Below are 23275 nucleotides of genomic sequence, written 5' to 3' on the forward strand. Positions count from 1 at the left end.
GCTGTAGGATAATTGCATGACTGGCAGCAGCAGCCTGCGTCGATCACTGGGACGAGTCGTGATGCGGAGTCACCCTGATCCACAACATTGGGGCTTCTGCTTGTTGTTTTATGTCCTCCTGCCCAGACTAAGCAGAAGCCGTCATGGCAGCAGCAGACAGTGGCGTTTTCTGTTGCTGAAGGGCTGCTTTTGCCTCCAGCACCTGCCCTAATCTCCCCTGCCGTCCTCATTAATGTCAGGGTGGAGCACAGGCGGCGTCCTCCTCATTGTCTTACACTCATCCTATTACACACGGAGAATACGTGACTCACAGGGAACAGTTCACATGACAAACTCAGCCGATGTTGACTAAGTCCGCTCCACTAGTCCCTTCTATGCACATTACAGATCTGAAAAAAGTTTTTCGTTATCCGTTTTCTAGGCCGAGATATAAGCGATCGAAGTTACAGGCCCGAAGCCTGAGGCTGCACTACTGAGAGACCTCAATGAGACTGGCACTGTATGTGGGGGGACGTCTGGTGGACATTAGCGTCCACACACATAACTGATCCAGCTAAGATGTAGATACTGACAAGGGTAAGTCCACACAAGATTCCGGCATCTGAAATCACATTGTCTCTCAGTGGTGCAGCCTCAGGCTTCAGGCCTGTAACTTCATTCGATCGTATCTCAGCCCTGGAGTAAGAAATTAACGAACGGTTTTCACTTTTTGATTGAGAATTAAAGCAACTGATTTGTTTTATTGAGACAGAGACCCCTGGGTCAATTTATCCCCCCCACATCAAGACTGGTTCTTAAAGGGGTCTGTCCATCCAGAGGGTGGGGATCATGGCAAACAGTTCGTCCTATCAATAATATTGTGTCTCTTCCTAGGGGTCTCGGAGGAGAGCTGATGAGACCTGCAGGTGAGGATGGAGTGGCCCAGGGATTGTCCCCATGTGAGGCCCAGGATGGGCCCAAAACCTGAGTCCGGACACATCCAGATCCGATCAGTTCTGTGTGCTTCAGGTCCACAAAAAGTGTCCCAAGTAGGGATCAGTGCAGCCGGCCCACAACAGGCTATTTGGGGTCACGGATAATATAGTCCTAGTGAGGACAGTGGTGGTATCAGTGGTGAGGACGGTGGTGGTATCAGTGGTGAGGACGGTGGTGGTATCAGTGGTGAGGACGGTGGTGATGTCAGCGGTGAGGACGGTGGTGGTGATGTCAGCGGTGAGGACGGTGGTGGTGAGGACAGTGGTGGTGATGTCAGCGGTGAGGACGGTGGTGGTGAGGACAGTGGTGGTGATGTCAGCGGTGAGGACGGTGGTGGTGATGTCAGCGGTGAGGACGGTGGTGGTGATGTCAGCGGTGAGGACGGTGGTGGTGAGGACAGTGGTGGTGATGTCAGCGGTGAGGACGGTGGTGGTGAGGACAGTGGTGGTGATGTCAGCGGTGAGGACAGTGGTGATGTCAGCGGTGAGGACGACGGTGGTGGTGATGTCAGCGGTGAGGACGGTGGTGGTGATGTCGGCGGTGAAGACAGTGGTGGTGAAGACAGTGGTGGTGAAGACAGCGGTGAGGACAGTGGTGGTGATGTCAGCGGTGAGGACGGTGGTGGTGAAGACAGCGGTGAGGACAGTGGTGGTGATGTCAGTGGTGAGGACGGTGGTGGTGATGTCAGCGGTGAGGACAGTGGTGGTGATGTCAGTAGTGAGGACGGTGGTGGTGATGTCAGCGGTGAGGATGGTGGTGATGTCAGCGGTGAGGATGGTGATGGTGAAGAAGGCAGTGAGGACAGTGGTGGTGATGACAGTGGTGAGGATGGTGGTGATGTCAGCGGTGAGGATGGTGGTGATGATGGTGGTGAAGAAGGCGGTGAGGACAGTGGTGGTGATGACAGCGGTGAGGACAGTGGTGAGGACAGTGGTGGTATCAGCGGCAATGACAGTGATGGTGATGTCAGTGGTGATGATGGTGGTGATGTCAGCAGTGAGGACAGTGGTGGTGATGTCAGCGGTGAGGATGGTGGTGGTGATGGTGAAGAAGGCGGTGAGGACAGTGGTGGTGATGTCAGTGGTGAGGACAGTGGTGGTGATGTCAGCGGTGAGGACGGTGGTGGTGAAGACAGCGGTGAGGACAGTGGTAGTGATATCAGTGGTGAGGACGGTGGTGGTGATGTCAGCGGTGAGGACAGTGGTGGTGATGTCAGTGGTGAGGACGGTGGTGGTGATGTCAGCGGTGAGGATGATGGTGATGGTGGTGAAGAAGGCAGTGAGGACAGTGGTGGTGATGACAGTGGTGAGGATGGTGGTGATGTCAGCGGTGAGGATGGTGGTGGTGAAAAAGGCGGTGAGGACAGTGGTGGTGATGACAGCGGTGAGGACAGTGGTGGTGTCAGTGGTGAGGACAGTGGTGGTATCAGCGGCAATGACAGTGATGGTGATGTCAGTGGTGATGATGGTGGTGATGTCAGCAGTGAGGACAGTGGTGGTGATGTCAGCGGTGAGGATGGTGGTGGTGATGTTGGTGGTGAAGAAGGCGGTGAGGACAGTGGTGGTGATGTCAGTGGTGAGGACAGTGGTGGTGTCAGCGGCAATGACAGTGATGGTGATGTCAGTGGTGATGATGGTGGTGGTGATGTCAGCAGTGAGGGCAGTGGTGAGGATGGTGGTGGTGAGAACTGTGGTGGTGATGTAAGTGTTGAGGATGGTGGTGTCAGTGGTGAGGATGGAGGTATCGGCGGTAATGACAGTGATGGTGATGTCAGTGTTGAGGATGGTGGTGATGTAAATGGTGAGGATAGTGGTGGTGGTGTCAGCGGTGAGGACAGAGGTAATGTCAGTGGTGATTCTTATTTTTGCCTTTTTTTCTTTTTTTTTTCTAGTTTGCTGTTTAATAGAAAAACTTTCTCTCTCCAAAATCCCTTCACCGGGGCCGGCCACAGTGGGTGAGTTATGAGACCTCTCTTATTACATCCCTTCTCATTGTACTCTGCCCGCTGTACAGTTCCTTCTCTACACTGCCCTCTCTGCCCGCTGTACAGTTCCCTCTCTACACTGCCCTCACTGCCCGCTGTACACTGCCCTCTCTGCCCGCTGTACACTGTCCTCTCTGCCTGCTGTAAACTGCCCTCTCTGCCTGCTGTACACTGCCCTCTCTGCCTGCTGTACACTGCCCTCTCTGCCCGCTGTACACTGTCCTCTCTGCCTGCTGTACACTGTCCTCTCTGCCCGCTGTACACTGCCCTCTCTGCCCGCTGTACACTGTCCTCTCTGCCTGCTGCAAACTGCCCTCTCTGCCCGCTGTACACTGCCCTCTCTGCCCGCTGTACACTGCCCTCTCTGCCTGCTGTACACTGTCCTCTGCCTGCTGTACACTGCCCTCTCTGCCCGCTGTACACTGTCCTCTCTGCCTGCTGTACACTGCCCTCTCTGCCTGCTGTACACTGCCCTCTCTGCCCGCTGTACACTGTCCTCTCTGCCCGCTGTACACTGCCCTCTCTGCCTGCTGTACACTGTCCTCTCTGCCTGCTGTACACTGTCCTCTCTGCCTGCTGTACACTGCCCTCTCTGCCTGCTGTACACTGCCCTCTCTGCCCGCTGTACACTGCCCTCTCTGCCCGCTGTACACTGCCCTCTCTGCCCGCTGTACACTGCCCTCTCTACACTTCCCTCTCTGCCCGCTGTACACTGCCCTCTCTGCCCGCTGTACACTGCCCTCTCTGCCCGCTGTACACTGCCCTCTCTGCCCGCTGTACACTGCCCTCTCTGCCCGCTGTACACTGCCCTCTATACCCGCTGTACTCTGCCCTCTCTGCCCGCTATACACTGCCCTCTATACCCGCTGTACTTTGCCCGCCTACCTGTGACCGTCCTGGATTTGTGTTTTTCAGCCGAATGGCAGCAACTTATCAATGATTCTCTGAAATGTCTTCACCTGTTCTCCAGCGCGGCCCGACAGAAGATAAAGGTAGCGGCCCCAGTGTATACAGTGTGTGTGTGTGTGTGTGTACGCTACTGGTTAACTCCCAGTGCTTCTGTAACTGTGATGTCACTAGGTAGATGGAGGAGCAGTGATGTCATCAGTTGTGATGGAGGAGCAGTGATGTCATCAGTTATGATGGAGGAGCAGTGATGTCATCAGTTATGATGGAGGAGCAGTGATGTCACCAGTTGTGATGGAGGAGCAGTGATGTCACCAGTTGTGATGGAGGAGCACTGATGTCATCAGTTGTGATGGAGGAGCAGTGATGTCACCAGTTGTGATGGAGGAGCAGTGATGTCATCAGCTATGATGGAGGAGCAGTGATGTCATCAGTTGTGATGGAGGAGCAGTGATGTCATCAGTTGTGATGGAGGAGCAGTGATGTCATCAGTTGTGATGGAGGAGCAGTGATGTCATCAGTTGTGATGGAGGAGCAGTGATGTCATCAGTTATGATGGAGGAGCAGTGATGTAATCAGTTATGATGGAAGAGCAGTGATGTCATCAGTTATGATGGAGGAGCAGTGATGTCATCAGTTGCTTCTTTCACCCGTGTCTCGGCCACCTCTGGTTATTGGGGTACCTCTGTGGGTGGGGTACGGCCACATGGTGTTAGTGTCGGACGCCGTCCCTTTGTGTCTGTGATGTGATAATCCCGTGCTTTCCTGCAGGAAGCCGCAGTATCTGCCCTGTCTGCCTTGTGTAATGAGTTTTACCAAGGACCGGACGGAGAGGTCGATCCGGTCACACAAGGTGAGTGAGTCACCCGCAGCCCTCGTCTTAAAGGGACCACATCAATTACACCAACAAACACTGAGGCAATTACCATCCACAGTCAGACCCAGCCCTGCAGTCACACCTCTGCTGCTAAACCAGAACCCGCATCATAGGGGACACCTTCCCCAAATAACACGTGTGCAGTCAGAAGGAAGAGCGCCCCCAGGGGACGAAAGAGCCCAGCACCAAACCCTACAGGAATTGCTGGGCTACCATATTGTGTAAAGCTGTCACCTCCCTGCAGCAATGTGAAGTCAGGTGTACCAGCCACCAGAGCTTCTGCACCGCACTACTGCCCCCCAGTGTACAGGAATGTAACTGCTATAATACTGCCCCCCAGTGTACAGGAATATAACTGCTATAATACTGCTCCTATGTACAAGAATATAACTACTATAATACTGCCCCCTATGTACAAGAATATAACTACTATAATACTGCTCCTATGTACAAGAATATAACTACTATAATACTGCCCCTATGTACAAGAATATAACTACTATAATACTGCTCCTATGCACAAGAATATAACTACTATAATACTGCTCCTATGTACAAGAATATAACTACTATAATACTGCCCCTATGTACAAGAATATAACTACTATAATACTGCCCCTATATAGAAGAATACAACTACTATAATACTGCTCCTATTTACAAGAATATAACTACTATAATACTGCTCCTATGTACAAGAATAGAACTACTATAATACTGCCCCCCAGTGTACAGGAATATAACTGCTATAATACTGCCCCTATGTACAAGACTATAACTACTATAATACTGCTCCTATGTACAAGAATATAACTACAATACTGCTCCTATGTACAGACTATAACTACTATAATCCTGCTCCTGTGTACAGAATATAACTACTATAATACTCCTATGTACAAGAATATAACTACTATAATACTGCTCCTTAGTACAGAATATAACTACTATAATACTGCCCCTATGTACAAGAATATAACTACTATAATACTGCTCCTATGTACAAGAATATAACTACTATAATACTGCCCCTATATACAAGAATATTATTACTATAATACTGCCCCCTATGTACAAGAATATAACTACTATAATACTGCTCCTATGTACAAGAATATAACTACTATAATACTGCTCCTATGTACAAGAATATAACTACTATAATACTGCCCCTATGTACAAGAATATAACTACTATAATACTGCCCCCAGTGTACAGGAATATAACTGCTATAATACTGCCCCCCAGTGTACAGGAATATAACTGCTATAATACTGCCTCTATGTACAAGAATATAACTACTATAATACTGCTCCTATGTACAAGAATATAACTGCTATAATACTGCTCCTATGTACAAGAATATAACTACTATAATACTGCTCCTATGTACAAGAATATAACTACTATAATACTGCCCCTATGTACAAGAATATAACTACTATAATACTGCCCCCCAGTGTACAGGAATATAACTGCTATAATACTGCCCCCCAGTATACAGGAATATAACTGCTATAATACTGCCCCTATGTACAAGAATATAACTACTATAATACTGCTCCTATGTACAAGAATATAACTACTATAATACTGCTCCTCAGTATACAGGAATATAACTACTGTAATACTGCCCCTCAATGTACAGGAATATAACTACTGTAATACTGCCCGCCAGTGTACAGGAATATAACTGCTATAATACTGCCCCCCCCCCCCCCCAGTGTACAGAAATATAACTACTATAATAATACCCCCCCCCCCCAGTGTACAGGAATATAACTGCTATAATACTGCCCCCCAGTTTACAGGAATATAACTACTATAATACTGCCCCCCAGTGTACGGGAATATAACTGATATAATACTGCCCCCCAGTGTACAGGAATATAACTACTATAATACTGCTCCCCAGTGTACAGGAATATAACTGCTCTAATACTGCCCCCCAGTGTACAGAAATATAACAACTATAATACTACCCCCCAGTGTACAGGAATATAACTACTATAATACTGCTCCTGTATACAAGAATATAACTGCTATAATACTGTTCCTATGTATAAGAATATAACTACTATAATACTGCCCCCTATGTACAAGAATATAACTACTATAATACTGCCCCTATGTACAAGAATATAACTAATATAATACTGCTCCTATGTGCAAGAATATAACTACTATAATACTGCCCCTATGTACAAGAATATAACTACTATAATACTGCCCCTATGTACAAGAATATAACTACTATAATACTGCCCCTATATACAAGAATATAACTACTATAATACTGCCCCTATATACAAGAATATAACTACTATAATACTGCCCTTGTTTGATGATATAATACTGTCCATTATGTACTGTAATATATGATATATTACCGTCCCTGTGTGGTATATATTCCTGACCCCTGTGCACAGTAATATATCTGATATAATATTGGCTGTGTTATATAATACTGCCCCATATGAACAGTAATATAGCTTATATAATGCCACAAGTGTGTTATGATATATAACACTGCCCCTATGTACAGTAATATATCTGATATAATACAGCCCCTGTGTGTTATATGATATAATACTGCCCCTATGTACAGATAATATATCTTGTATAATACTTCCCCTGTGTGTTATGATATAATACTGCCCCCTATGTACAGTAATATATCTGATATAATACTGCCCCTGTGTACAGTAATATATCTGATATAATACTGGGAAATCATCTCCCAATCTCTTCATACCATGCACGGTCCTCCCTCCCCCACTGCATCTAGTTCACTCTCTGACTTTGAAGCAGTTACAGAAGAAGAAGTAAGCAGGCTCCTTGCATCTTCTCGCCCGACCACTTGCACCAGTGACCCCATTCCGTCACATCTCCTCCAGTCCCTTTCCCCAGCTGTCACCTCTCACCTAACAAAAATATTCAACCTTTCCCTGACTTCCGGTATTTTTCCCTCCTCATTTAAGCATGCCATCATACATCCATTACTTAAAAAACCATCCCTCGATCAAAACTGTGCCGCTAATTATAGACCTGTCTCTAATCTTCCCTTCATCTCTAAACTCCTCGAACGCCTGGTCCACTCCCGTCTTACCCGCTATCTCTCAGATAACTTTCTTCTCGACCCTCTTCAATCTGGCTTCCGCTCTTTACACTCTACTGAAACTACCCTCACTAAAGTCTCTAATGACCTACTAACAGCTAAATCTAATGGCCACTACTCCATGCTAATTCTCTTGGATCTCTCTGCAGTATTCGATACTGTGGATCATCAGCTCCTCCTCACTTTGCTCCGCTCCATCGGCCTCAAGGACACCGTTCTCTCCTGGTTCTCCTCCTATCTCTCTGACCGATCCTTCACTGTATGTTTTGCTGGTTCCTCCTCCTCTCACCTTCCCCTTACTGTTGGGGTTCCTCAAGGATCAGTCCTAGGCCCCCTCCTCTTCTCGTTGTATACTGCCCCTATTGGACAAACAATCAGTAGATTTGGTTTCCAGTACCATCTCTATGCTGACGACACCCAATTATACACCTCTTCTCCTGTTGTCACGCCGACCTTTTTAGAAAACACCAGTGATTGTCTTACCGCTGTCTCTAACATCATGTCCTCCCTCTATCTGAAACTAAACCTGTCAAAAACTGAACTCCTCGTGTTCTCTCCCTCTACTAACCTACCTTTGCCTGACATTGCCATCTCCATGTGCGGTTCCACCATTACTCCAAAGCAACATGCCCGCTGCCTTGGGGTCATCCTTGATTCCGAGCTTTCATTCACCCCCCACATCCGATCACTGGCTCGCTCTTCTTACCTGCATCTCAAAAGCATTTCTAGAATTCGCCCTTTTCTTACTTTCGATTCTGCAAAAACTCTTACTGTTTCACTTATTCATTCTCGTCTGGACTATTGTAACTCTCTACTAATCGGCCTCCCTCTTACCAAACTTTCCCCGCTCCAATCTGTCCTGAATGCTGCTGCCAGGATCATATTCCTCACCAACCGTTACACCGATGCCTCTACCTTGTGCCAGTCATTACACTGGTTACCCATCCACTCCAGAATCCAGTACAAGACTACTACCCTCATCCACAAAGCACTCCATGGCTCAGCACCACCCTACATCTCCTCTCTGGTCTCAGTCTACCACCGTACCCGTGCCCTCCGCTTCACTAATGACCTCAGGTTAGCATCCTCAATCATCAGAACCTCCCACTCCCGTCTCCAAGACTTTACACGTGCTGCGCCGATTCTTTGGAATGCACTACCTAGGTTAATACGATTAATCCCCAATCCCCACAGTTTTAAGCGTACCCTAAAAACTCATTTGTTCAGACTGGCCTACCGCCTCAACGCATTAACCTAACGATCCCTGTGTGGCCTATTTAAAAATAAATAAATAAATAAAAATAAAAAATAAACCAGGTTCCTCGCATTATGTTCTCATTCACTTTATGCAGTTAATAGCCCTCTGTGTCTGTACTGATACATACTTAGGCAGTTAACTGGTTCATGCAGCTTTACATGAACACCCGAGCCTTACACTATGGCTGGTCCGAATAACTAAAGCCATTGTTACCATCCACCTCTCGTGTCTCCCCTTTTCCTCATAGTTTGTAAGCTTGCGAGCAGGGCCCTCACTCCTCCTGGTATCTGTTTTGAACTGTATTTCTGTTATGCTGTAATGTCTATTGTCTGTACAAGTCCCCTCTATAATTTGTAAAGCGCTGCGGAATATGTTGGCGCTATATAAATAAAAATTATTATTATTATTATTATTATTATTAATACTGTCCCTGTGTGTTGATATAATACTGCCTCCTATGTACAGTAGTGTATGTAGTATCACTGATATAATACTGCCCCTGTGTTATGATATAATACTACCGCTTATGTACAGTAATATATCTGATACAATACTGCCCCTGTGTTATGATAAAATACTGCCCCTATGTACAGTAATATATCTGATACAATACTGCCCCTGTGTGTTATGATATAATACTGCCCCTGTGTGTTATGATAAAATACTGCCCCTATGTACAGTAATATATCTGATATAATGCCTCCTCTGTGTGTTATGATATAATACTGCCCCTTATGTACAGTAATACATCTGATATAATACCGCCCCTGTGTCTTGCTCCTGGTGCAGGTGACATGATCGGTCATTACACGGCTCAGCTGCACAGTGTGGAGGAGATGACTCGCTGCGGCTTTTCCCTTTCTCTTGGTGCTTTGCCAAAGTTCATGCTGCGACGCAGGCTCCAACAGGTATGGCTCTGCTCCGCCCTCGGCTCTGCTCCGCCCTCTGCTCCGCGCTCTACTCTGCCCCGCCCTCGGCTCTGCTCCGCCCTCGGCTCTGCTCCGCCCTCGGCTCTGCTCCGCGCTCGGCTCTGCCCCGCACTCGGCTCTGCGCTATTTACCATGTGACTCATACTCTGCGTTCTCCCTGTGAAACGACATTCCTAATTCCCGAGACGTCTCCAGACCCAGAAACTGTGACCGCAGAAGTGGACCTGATGTCTCCTGTGTCTCACCAACTTATGGGAAGCGGAGAGCGGGGTCTTTGCCCACTGGATTACCTGCTACAGTACCCCAATAGTAGAGCAACTCACTGTAGTGCCCCCCATAATAGAGCCAACCTGACCAGTGCCCCATAGTAGTCACTCACAGTAGCTATGACAAACTGGTAAGTTCTGTACTAGCGCCCCATAAATGGCGCACAAGAATCAATGTCAGATGATGACGGTGCCCACTGATGATCTCCGCTCCCATTCTTGCCCCCAGTGTAGATGAGGGTCACAGTAGAGGCATATCTATTTAGGGTGAAGAAGATCCTACACTCCCGCCTTGTACCACACCCCCTGTGGCGGGATGTAGGATCGCGGTAACATTTCTTGCCTTCCAGGTTCTGGACGGTCTGAGGAAAGTCACCACCATCTCCGGGAAGGACGTCGGCTTTGCTGAGTCCAGGAGAGACGCCCTGAAGGCCATGTCACAGTACGTAGACGCCCACCGATTTATCCTGCTTTCCTCATTTTCACAACCTCCGCTTGCTGTCAGTGGTAACCAAAGATGCTTGTGTCGCGTAGGGTTTGCCAGAGTGTAGGAGTGGATTTGGACGGCTCACCATCGGAGGTCCTGTGCCGGGAGAACGTGACCCTCGTGTACGACGCCATGCTGAACTGCATGAACGACTACACTACGGACAGCCGGGGGGACGTCGGTGCCTGGTAAGGGGGGACGTCTGGGCCTGGTAATTGGGGACATCGGGACCTGGTAAGGGGACATCGGGACCTGGTAAGGGGACGTCGGAGCCTGGTAAGGGGACGTCGGGGCCAGGTAAGGGGACGTCGGGGCCAGGTAAGGGGACGTCGGGGCCAGGTAAGGGGACGTCGGGGCCAGGTAAGGGGACGTCGGGGCCTGGTAAGGGGACGTCGGGGCCTGGTAAGGGGACGTCGGGGCCTGGTAAGGGGACGTCGGGGCCTGGTAAGGGGACGACGGGGCCTAGTAAGGGGACGTCGGGGCATGGTAAGGGGGGACATCGGGGCCTGGTAATGGGCAACATCTGGGCCTGGTAATGGGGGACGTCGAGGCCTGGTAATGGGCGACGTCGAGGCCTGGTAATGGGCAATAGTAAAGTATAGCGCGGCACAGCTGTGTCGGTGCTCAAGAGAGGTTTCCCACACCAGTAAATAGAAGTAAAAATAAATAACTTGGCACTCAACTTGGTGGATAGTGGTAGTTAAGAAAAACAAAATTTATTACTTTCGAGTAGCAGTCCAGAATATTAAGACGTTTCGGTCATTTACAACAGACCTTCTTCAGTAAACTGCACGAATATATAACAGTGTATTACAATTACAATGTTGGAAATCAAACAAAGAAATCAAAATAAGATAAATCTCAGAAACAAAAACACAATCAAAAAATAAGTGATGGAGGGGAAGGAAGGAAGGAGAGGAAAGGAAAATATTATATTTTTACATACCCGACTGCTGTAAAGGTGAGGTATAGATGATCCTAGTGTAAGTATATATAGAAGACAGAGGGGTCCCATGTAAGAATCCCAATAGGACCTATCTGATAGCGGCCAAATAGCCTGGAATAGTAGAACAATGTATTAGGACCAGTGCCATATAGGTGGATTGGGTATATGTAGGAGATGTATATATATAAAAATGTATGCATATATACACTAACCCAGATTGTAAGTCATCAGTATTCATCCACTCCAGGATAAGAAAGAATGTAATAGGGGACACGGAGCTGCAAGGGTAGAATAGTGGGAATTAAGTCTCAAATAGTGAGACTAAACTATAGCAGGAATTAAATCATTAATAGTGAGATTAGACCATAGGAAAACATGAAGGAGCAAGAATCTCACCTAATAAAGATGTCAAGAGGAGTATATGACCTCAAAAGTAATGTCACATGTGTGGCAGAGCAGTATATCCAGCGTGTAACACAAGTAACAGAGTAGTTGATACTCCAAACTAATGGAGAGCTGGAAAAAATAAGTTATATGATTTGCCATAAGGGAGGATTCCAACAGACAAAGAGGACTAAATATTATATATATATATGTACACACACAGTTTATGTAGCTCACCATATAAAGAAAAAGTCCGAAGGAAATGGGAGCTAGAAACACACTCTTGTAGGTTAAACTAATGGGCACAGGCAGCTCCTAGGAGAATACATGAAATGGAAGCTAATAGTATAATGACCCCCAAATGTAGGGATAAAGTTGCAAGTGCAGAGCAAAAGCGACTGTAGTAACTTACCGATATAAAGTGAGTGGCGGGCGTACATCAATGCGGAGTCCACCGCTAATTGAATGCAGACCTAAGAACGGAGCCACACTATGTAGCGGTAGGGCGGGACTATAACCGGAAGAAAGTCTAACCGGAAGTGGCGCGGCGCCTCTTGGGACATGTAGTTCTAAAATCGGCTGGGGCCGGAACTAAGGACGCCGTATGTGTCGCGGCTGAAAGCGGGGGGCGTGTCCTAGATTGCCGGAAGTAAACCGGAAATATCGCGGCGCATCTCGGGACATGTAGTTCTAGAAACGGCAATAGCCCGAACTACGTATATAAAGGGAAAAAGAATGCCGTGTGTAGCGTGGCCAAAGTAAGGGGGCATGTAATAAATGACAGGAACAACCGAAATTGGAGCAGCACTATATGTAATAAAGGAAATGCCTACAAATATACGATATATAATATAATATAGGGGCCACAATGGAAAAGCACTAATATGGCAGGTTATATATATAGGACAATATAGCATGAATGTAGAAGTAGATCGAAGTACAGACCATATAAGAGACAGGGGATAGAAGTAATAGAATAACAATAGATGCAGTCGGGTAGGGAACAAGGGAAAGGAAAATCCAGGGAGGGGGAGGGGGCAGGCAGTGATTTGCATGATGAGCGTCAATATAGGCGGCTCTGTAAAGAAGAACAAGCTAATTAGTAAATGACAAATTGTATAGATTCTATATAGCATATAACATAATCGACAATAAATTGGTCTCTGTAAGGAAGCGGATAAGGTATTATAAAACGGCATGACCCAACTGTGTGGATCACGGGATACTTGGCCTGGAGGAGAACTACTATTTGACCATAATATAACATTTAAATAAATGCCAGTGGATCATATTCCCTGTTAAGGCCTTTAGGAGACAAGGTTTGTAGTTCATGGATCCAGTATTCTCTTTTTAAGAAGGAGGCCTACTGGATCCATGAACTACAAACCTTGTCTCCTAAAGGCCTTAACAGGGAATATGATCCACTGGCATTTATTTAAATGTTATATTATGGTCAAATAGTAGTTCTCCTCCAGGCCAAGTATCCCGTGATCCACACAGTTGGGTCATGCCGTTTTATAATACCTTATCCGCTTCCTTACAGAGACCAATTTATTGTCGATTATGTTATATGCTATATAGAATCTATACAATTTGTCATTTACTAATTAGCTTGTTCTTCTTTACAGAGCCGCCTATATTGACGCTCATCATGCAAATCACTGCCTGCCCCCTCCCCCTCCCTGGATTTTCCTTTCCCTTGTTCCCTACCCGACTGCATCTATTGTTATTCTATTACTTCTATCCCCTGTCTCTTATATGGTCTGTACTTCGATCTACTTCTACATTCATGCTATATTGTCCTATATATATAACCTGCCATATTAGTGCTTTTCCATTGTGGCCCCTATATTATATTATATATCGTATATTTGTAGGCATTTCCTTTATTACATATAGTGCTGCTCCAATTTCGGTTGTTCCTGTCATTTATTACATGCCCCCTTACTTTGGCCACGCTACACACGGCATTCTTTTTCCCTTTATATACGTAGTTCGGGCTATTGCCGTTTCTAGAACTACATGTCCCGAGATGCGCCGCGATATTTCCGGTTTACTTCCGGCAATCTAGGACACGCCCCCCGCTTTCAGCCGCGACACATACGGCGTCCTTAGTTCCGGCCCCAGCCGATTTTAGAACTACATGTCCCAAGAGGCGCCGCGCCACTTCCGGTTAGACTTTCTTCCGGTTATAGTCCCGCCCTACCGCTACATAGTGTGGCTCCGTTCTTAGGTCTGCATTCAATTAGCGGTGGACTCCGCATTGATGTACGCCCGCCACTCACTTTATATCGGTAAGTTACTACAGTCGCTTTTGCTCTGCACTTGCAACTTTATCCCTACATTTGGGGGTCATTATACTATTAGCTTCCATTTCATGTATTCTCCTAGGAGCTGCCTGTGCCCATTAGTTTAACCTACAAGAGTGTGTTTCTAGCTCCCATTTCCTTCGGACTTTTTCTTTATATGGTGAGCTACATAAACTGTGTGTGTACATATATATATATATAATATTTAGTCCTCTTTGTCTGTTGGAATCCTCCCTTATGGCAAATCATATAACTTATTTTTTCCAGCTCTCCATTAGTTTGGAGTATCAACTACTCTGTTACTTGTGTTACACGCTGGATATACTGCTCTGCCACACATGTGACATTACTTTTGAGGTCATATACTCCTCTTGACATCTTTATTAGGTGAGATTCTTGCTCCTTCATGTTTTCCTATGGTCTAATCTCACTATTAATGATTTAATTCCTGCTATAGTTTAGTCTCACTATTTGAGACTTAATTCCCACTATTCTACCCTTGCAGCTCCGTGTCCCCTATTACATTCTTTCTTATCCTGGAGTGGATGAATACTGATGACTTACAATCTGGGTTAGTGTATATATGCATACATTTTTATATATATACATCTCCTACATATACCCAATCCACCTATATGGCACTGGTCCTAATACATTGTTCTACTATTCCAGGCTATTTGGCCGCTATCAGATAGGTCCTATTGGGATTCTTACATGGGACCCCTCTGTCTTCTATATATACTTACACTAGGATCATCTATACCTCACCTTTACAGCAGTCGGGTATGTAAAAATATAATATTTTCCTTTCCTCTCCTTCCTTCCTTCCCCTCCATCACTTATTTTTTGATTGTGTTTTTGTTTCTGAGATTTATCTTATTTTGATTTCTTTGTTTGATTTCCAACATTGTAATTGTAATACACTGTTATATATTCGTGCAGTTTACTGAAGAAGGTCTGTTGTAAATGACCGAAACGTCTTAATATTCTGGACTGCTACTCGAAAGTAATAAATTTTGTTTTTCTTAACTACCACTATCCACCAAGTTGAGTGCCAAGTTATTTATTTTTACTTCTATTTACTGGTAATGGGCAATGTCAGACCTGGTTAGGGGGAGATGTCGATGCCTGGTAAGGGGAGACATCGGGGCCTGGTAATGGGGAACATCGGAGCTAGGTAAGAAGGGACCGTTAGGGACTGGTAATGGGGAACGTCGGGGCCTGGTAAGGGGAGACATCGGGGCCTGGTAAGAAGGGACCGTTAGGGACTGGTAATGGGGAACGTCGGGGCCTGGTAAGGGGAGACATCGGGGCCTGGTTAGGGGGGAACGTCGGGGCCTGGTAAAAGGAGACCTCTAACATTGCCATCACTGTGAGCTGCTGCATACTGGAGATTCACCACTAGGTGGCAGCATTGTATAAGACATAAGCAGAAAGTTGCTTTGCACGTGCTCTGTGCGCGGACGAGGCTCTGCTGCATGTATCACATCGCTCACTTGCAAATGTCTCCAGACACAATATTAATATCCCACGTCTCGTCTTCTGTCCAGGGTGAGAGAAGCCGCCATGGCCGGCCTGCTAGACATCACACTGCTGCTCGTCAGGACGGCGCCAGAGCTCATCGGAGAAGACGTGTAAGTCCCCGGAAAGGTGTGGAGCGGAGGTGCTCTCGAAATGGCAGAATGAGGAGTCCCAGAGTATTTCAGGAGAGGTTTGTGCAGGTCTCCCATGACACGTTGGCTTCCTCCGCAGCTGTCGTAGGATGATGTGCTCCGTGGCGCAGCAGGCGGCTGAGAAGATCGATCGTTTCCGAGCTCACGCTGGATCCGTCTTCCTGAGTCTCCTGCACCACGACCCCTGCGTCCCCAACATTCCCCATCGGGAGGCGCTAGAGAGAATATTCCACAGGTATCTGCCCCTGCAGGAGTGAAGGAAAGCTGGCTGAGGCTGTGGTCACCGCATCGAGTGTCACCCAGACTTCCATCTGGTTAAAGGAGGAGCCATGTGATCCTGACCATTATCTCTCTGACCAGATCCCAGACAGATTGTCTGAACTGGAACGCTCCGTCACAGGCCTTCCCCCGAATTACACAGCTCCTGGCGTTACCCACCTACCGATACTACGTCCTGATGGGCCTGACCGTCTCAGTGGGGGGATTAACAGAATCTACAGTAAGAATCGCCATGTAACTGCTCAGCGGGGTCTCCACCAATGTCACCCCGTGTACCCCTACATACATTACATTACTGATCCTGTACTGATCATGGGTTACATCCTGTATTATACTCCAGAGCTGCACTCACTATTCTGCTGGTGCAGTCACTGTGTACATACATTACATTACTGATCCTGAGTTACATCCTGTATTATACCCCAGAGCTGCACTCACTATTCTGCTGGAGCGGTCACTGTGTACATACATTACATTACTGATCCTGAGTTACATCCTGTATTATACCCCAGAGCTGCACTCACTATTCTGCTGGTGCAGTCACTGTGTACATACATTACATTACTGATCCTGAGTTACCTCCTGTATTATACCCCAGAGCTGCACTCACTATTCTGCTGGTGCAGTCACTGTGTACATACATTACATTACTGATCCTGAGTTATATCCTGTATTATACCCCAGAGCTGCACTCACTATTCTGCTGGTGCAGTCACTGTGTACATACATTACATTACTGATCATGGGTTACATCCTGTATTATACTCCAGAGCAGCACTCACTATTCTGCTGGTGCAGTCACTGTGTACATACATTACATTACGGATCCTGAGTTACATCCCGTATTATACTCCAGAGCTGCACTCACTATTCTGCTGGTGCAGTCACTGTGTACATACATTACTGATCTAGAGTTACATCCTGTATTATACTCCAGAGCTGCACTCAGTATTCTGCTGGTGCACTCACTGTGTACATACATTACATTACTGATCCTAATACATTATCATACTGATCATACATTATGAATTAACCCCAGAGCTGCACTCACTAATGTGCAAAAAGCTGAAATGGGTGATTTCATTATACTCTACATTTGACCTCTCCACATTCTGCATTGCTTCCCATAACTATCTCATCATATGCATCATGTGCCCGTATTTTCCACCAAATGTGAAAGTAAGGCTTGAAACACATTTCTAAATTTTTCCTTGAAGCATGTGAATTCTTGCACCGTTTTTTACTTATACTAATGATCTTTTATGCAGCATATTTCCTGTCAACATATAAGGATTTGCAGCAGAAACTGAACATGTGCATATGCACTTATTTGTTTTTTTTGTTTGTTTGTTTTTAAAAGCCACTTTTTTTCTGGCATGTATATATACATAGCTTTTTTCTTGCATCTATATGTACACAGCTCCTTTCTGGCATCTGTAAATACACAGGTCTTTCCTGGCATCTATACGTACACGGCTTTTTTTCTGGCATCCATAAGAACACAGCTCTTTTCTGACATCTGTAGGTACACAGCTCTTTTCTGACATCTGTAGGTACACAGCTCCTTTCTGGCATCTAGATGTACTGACCTCTTTTCTGGCATCTAGATGTACAGAGCTTCTTTCTGGCATCTAGATGTGCAGAGCTCCTTTCTGGCATCTAGATGTGCAGAGCTCCTTTCTGGCATCTAGATGTGCAGAGCTCCTTTCTGGCATCTAGATGTGCAGAGCTCCTTTCTGGCATCTAGATGTACAGAGCTCCTTTCTGGCATCTAGATGTACAGAGCTCCTTTCTGGCATCTAGATGTACAGAGCTCCTTTCTAGCATCTAGATGTACAGAGCTTCTTTCTGACATCTATGTATACAGCTCTTTCCAGTAAGCCTTATATTTTGCATTCATTTTTATTAATTATTTTCATTGTAGTCTATCTTTCCAAACTAATTTATGTGAATTTTGCCCTTTGTCTGTAGGTTAGATACTCGGCTCAGAGCCTTTTTGATTACTTACGGTCCATTCAGACCGACGCTCAAGCTATGGACGACTTCTCCAAGACGCTGCTCCAAGTCTTCAGGGACAACCAGCGCAATGACCGGTACGAATAGATATTATAGATGATGTACAGGTCCCAATATTGCTGAGTGGTTCGTAGGTGGGGAAATGAAAACTAAACTCTGAAACTTTATGGTATACACCTTTCTCTTTATATACAGGGTGTCCATCCCGCTGCTGAAGATGCTGGATCAGATGTTGGCCAATGGCTGCTTCGAGCCCTTCACGCAGGAAGAAAAGTAAGAAGTTGTATTCCACCCAGCCAACAAGACGACGGCTGTGTTTCAGTCACGTGGTACCGATGCCGCCAGGACGTGTTAACCCCCTGCAAGCTATTACCCTCGGGCAGGGTGGTTACCCCCTGTGCTTTTGTCTCCTGCAGTGACCCCTTCGCCTCTGAATTACTTGAACTTTGTAAGGAGGAGATTAAGAGGTCCAAGGACATCCAGAAGCTGAGGTCCAGCACCGCCGTGTAAGTCCAACACCTGCACAAACACCTGAACTGGGATCTCCTCTCTAGTTTTCCCTGTTATCAGCTATTCCGTGCCAGCGAGTGGCTGGTGGTGTGAAGTAATGCCTTCATTCTGCTTCTGGGTCCTGTCAGGATTCCCTGACCGCTGCCACCAATTTGTCACGATTCACACCGTGACTGTCACCCCTACGTCACGGATCGGGGTGACTTTAGGCCAACAGACGGCTATCACATGTGCAGGGGGGCTTATCTTAGTTATCCCTCCACTCCACAATGTGATGAAAAACACACACAGGGCTATTGACCTCTTAGTTTACAGCAGGGGCTTATTCTAGGTATCCCACTGCTTTTCAATATACCACGAACTGCAGGGATTTATGTATATCCCGCTTACAGTTCCACTTAAAACTTGCAGCTCTCTGGCGCCCCCCTTACACTCAGGTCAGATTAGGTACTGCACCTGGGGTAATTAGTCGCCAGAAAGGCTGCCTGCTATGTACTAGCTATTGGGCACGCTGCAGCGACGCGATAACTACTCCCACTCAGGCAGGAACCATAATTATCAACGTCGCTACAACGACACCCAACTACCTAGTACAAAACGTAGGCTGCCACCAGCTTCGATTAAACGGGTCCGAAGCTAACCCAAAACAGTAGCGTAATTCCCTTCAGAAGACGGGGTAAGTTTAGAGCATGGAGAGAACTAGTATTAAATAATATACCCCACAAAATTTAGGCAGTGCTTTATCAAAATATTTTACAAAGATGTTACAAATGAGTCAATTGCAAATATGTACAAGGTAATTATAAAAAAAACAAGGATTACATGAGAATAACACTTACATGTGTTCAAAGCATTGCAGGCAACCAGGCTAGTGGAGCTTCCATACGTCCCAGCTCATTGGACGTGCTCAGGGCTCTCCAGGAAAAAGACAAGAAGTGACTGCTGGGGATCCTGCCACAAACTTAAAACCTGTAGCTAGTGACATCACAGAAAGGCTGGCTTATCCAGACCCTCCTCTCTCTACATTCTGAGTACTTCAACCTTAAATTTGTCTACTTTCTATAACTTCGCTACAAAAAATGTCATAGTCATAACAAACCCAGCATTCATCTCGGATTAACTTGGGCATTCTAATGAGATCAAATATGTCCTACCTGTGATACATATTTACAGAGAAATCCCTACTTCTTTACCAGATAGAGTTAGAAGCCCGTGTTTAGAGTGATGGGTAGATCCACCGAGGGAGATTAAGAATATATATTTTCGTGTTCTTATCTTAAATGGTTTGCCTAATATCTTACAAAAACAGAACAAAGAACTTTCATGGATTCTGGAAATTTCTAATCCAGTTATAGCTAGAGAAGAGTTGGAGCCTTCCAAAGCGATCGTAAATTCCTTTCTTCAATAAAACTCCCCCCAGTACATTGGCAAGGCAGCTCTTGGCTGAGTGAAAGGGAAGGGGGGGGCTTTTTAGCCCACAGCCTGCTAGCAAGAGAAACTACTTATATGATATTTCATACCATATCGTGACACCTCCCCCTTTTGGTGTGCGCTAGGGAGGTAGAACCCCACGGTATGCCTCCATGAGCACCTCAGTAGGTTCACCCTGGCGGGACAGTCCATCTGCATTCCCATGCTCCCTGCCCGTTTTGTGTTCATTGGTGAAGTCAAACTGCTGAAGGGCAAGGCTCCAGCGTAGCAACCTGCCGTTGGTTCCACACATGGTGTTTAGCCAGCGCAGAGGGTCGTGGTCGGTCACCACAGTGAAGGGGCGACAGTACAAGTAGGGCTGCAAGCGCTGCAGGGCCCAGACTATGGCCAGGCACTCCTTCTCGATGATGGAGTAGGCCACTTCCCTCGGCAAAAGTTTTCGGCTCAGGTATAACACGGGGTGCTCTTGGTCCTCCGAGTCAACCTGGCTGAGCACAGCTCCGAGACCAAACTCGCTGGCGTCGGTTTGCACCAAGAACAGTCGACTGCTGTCGACTGCTTTCAACACAGGGGCGTTGCACAGTGCTGTTTTCAACGCCTGGAAGGCCCTCTCACAGCCATCGGTCCAGTTGACGATGTGGGGTAGCTTCTTCCTGGTGAGGTCTGTCAAGGGTTTTGCCAGGCAACTATAGTGCTGTACGAAGCGCTTGTAGTACCCTGCAGTGCCCAGGAAGGACATCACCTGTTTCTTGGTCACGGGATTGGGCCAGTTCACGATCACTCCCACTTTGTCAGGCTCTGGCTTTAGGGTGCCTCCGCCTACCCGGTGCCCCAGGTAGTGAACCTCCCTCATGCCCATCTGGAATTTTCCCGGCTTGATAGTCAGTCCTGCTTGGTGAATTCGCCTGAGCACCTCCTCGAGATGCTGCAGGTGTTCCTTCCAGGAGGAACTGAAGATGGCAATGTCTTCCAAGTATGCCACGGCGTACTTCTCCAGTCCCTGAAGCAGGAGGTTGACCATCCGCTGGAAAGTGGCAGGGGCATTCTTCATGCCGAAGGGCATGACCGTGGACTCGTACAGTCCGAAGGGTGTGATAAAGGCGGACTTCTGCGCCTCGGGGCTCAGGGGAATCTGCCAGTATCCTCTACTCAGATCCATTATTGTTAGGTAATCTGCGCCAGCTAACCTATCAAGCAGCTCCTCGATGCGCGGCATTGGGTGCTTGTCAGAGGCTGTGATGGCATTGAGCCCCCTGTAGTCCACGCAGAACTGGGTGGTCCGGTCTTTCTTTGGCACGAGAACTACAGGTGAGGCCCACGTGCTCTTTGACCGTCGAATCACCCCCAGCTGTAACATCTCATCGATCTCTTGGTGCATAATCTGCTGCACCTGGTCAGAGATTCGATAGGGTGTTTGCCGTAGTGGGGAGTGATTCCCGGTGTCCACCTCATGGACTGCTAACTTAGTCCTCCCAGGCAGGTTGGAGAACACGACCCGGAAGGGTTCCAATGTGGTTTGCAACTGCAACCGCTGGGGTTCAGTTAACGAGGCGCTTACCTCCACGTCCTCGATGGACCCATTGGCCTTGGCTTGGGCCAGCATGTCCAGGATGGTGTCTTCCTCCTCGTCTTCGAGCACGCTACAGACCGGTAGGACGAAAGGTTCACGTTCGTGATGAGCCTTCATCATGTTGACTTGAAAGGCCTTTCGCCTACCCCGAGCGTGGTCAAGCGTGACCACGTATGTGACCGGGTTGAGCTGTTGGTGGATGACGTAGGGGCCCTCCCAGGCTGCCTGAAGCTTATCCATTGGTACGGGGACCAGCACCCACACCTTTTGACCCACGTAGTAGGTCCGCTCCCGGGCGTCCTGGTCGTACCAGTGCTTCTGGTCAGCCTGAGCCTGCGTCATGTTGTCATGCACCAACTGCATCAAGGTCTGCATCTTGTCACGAAAGCGCATGACATACTCCATTATGGACACTTCAGAAGGGTTCGGCTCCTCTTCCCAGGATTCTCTTATCAACCCAAGTGGTCCCCGGACTCGCCTGCCATACAGGAGCTCGAAGGGGGAGAACCCCGTCGAGGCCTGCAGAACCCCTCAGTAAGCGAATAACAGGTGTGGGAGGTACCGCTCCCAGTCGCGCCCTTGGGTCTCAACCAGCATGCGTAGCATCTGTTTGAGGGTACCATTGAAGCGTTCACACAAGCCCTTGGTCTGTGGGTGATACGCACTCGATACAAGGTGCTTCACCTGCATTCTTTTACAGAGAGCCTCCATTAGGCGAGACATAAATTGGGTCCCTTGATCAGTAAGCATTTCCTTGGGAAATCCTACACGTGAAAAGATGGCCAACAGGGCATCCGCCACCTTATCTGCCCTAGTTGACGACAGAGCTACTGCCTCTGGGTACCGGGTAGCATAGTCTACCACAGTGAGGATATATTGCTTTCCAGAGCTGCTGGGGACTGCCAGCGGGCCCACAATGTCCACCGCGATTTTCTAGAAAGGCTCCTCTATCACTCGTAAAGGGATCAGGGTAGCCTTAAGAGCAGGCCCCGCCTTCCCCACTCTTTGACAGGTGACACAGGAGCGGCAGTAGTTTGACACATCTGTCCCCATCTTAGGCCAATAGAAGTGTTGAGACAGCTGGGCCTTAGTTTTGCTGATCCCCAAGTGTCCAGCTAGCGGGATCTCATGGGCAATCCGCAACAACTCACCCCGGAATTGCTGCGGGACGACCAGCTGTCTTTCCCTCAACCACTCCTTTTGTGATTCTCCGGGTACTGTCTCCCGGTACAACCTTCCTCGTTCCCAGAACACCTTCTCCTTATCAGTCTCCGAGAAGAGCGTCCCGGCAAGTTGTCTCAAACTCTCTAGGCTCGCATCTGTGTGCACAGCGGCCTGAAACTCCTGGCTAGGAGAA

At 47.3% G+C, this 23275-nt stretch overlaps 1 protein-coding gene across 1 annotated transcript in view; it reads left to right on the forward strand.

Annotated features, from left to right (window-relative positions):
- Positions 1 to 23275, forward strand: part of TBCD (tubulin folding cofactor D) — a 118489-nt gene that overhangs the window by 83134 nt on the left and 12080 nt on the right. The window contains exons 24-36 of the mRNA XM_069749271.1: positions 874 to 905; positions 2867 to 2929; positions 3875 to 3951; positions 4637 to 4718; positions 9908 to 10026; positions 10664 to 10755; positions 10848 to 10988; positions 15990 to 16073; positions 16192 to 16347; positions 16473 to 16611; positions 18363 to 18484; positions 18603 to 18680; positions 18824 to 18913. Of these exons, the coding sequence (XP_069605372.1) occupies positions 874 to 905; positions 2867 to 2929; positions 3875 to 3951; positions 4637 to 4718; positions 9908 to 10026; positions 10664 to 10755; positions 10848 to 10988; positions 15990 to 16073; positions 16192 to 16347; positions 16473 to 16611; positions 18363 to 18484; positions 18603 to 18680; positions 18824 to 18913 (1275 nt within the window). The remainder of the gene's footprint in view (positions 1 to 873; positions 906 to 2866; positions 2930 to 3874; positions 3952 to 4636; positions 4719 to 9907; positions 10027 to 10663; positions 10756 to 10847; positions 10989 to 15989; positions 16074 to 16191; positions 16348 to 16472; positions 16612 to 18362; positions 18485 to 18602; positions 18681 to 18823; positions 18914 to 23275) is intronic.

Source organism: Ranitomeya imitator, chromosome 2, assembly GCF_032444005.1.
Source record: "Ranitomeya imitator isolate aRanImi1 chromosome 2, aRanImi1.pri, whole genome shotgun sequence".
Taxonomy (NCBI): domain Eukaryota; kingdom Metazoa; phylum Chordata; class Amphibia; order Anura; family Dendrobatidae; genus Ranitomeya; species Ranitomeya imitator.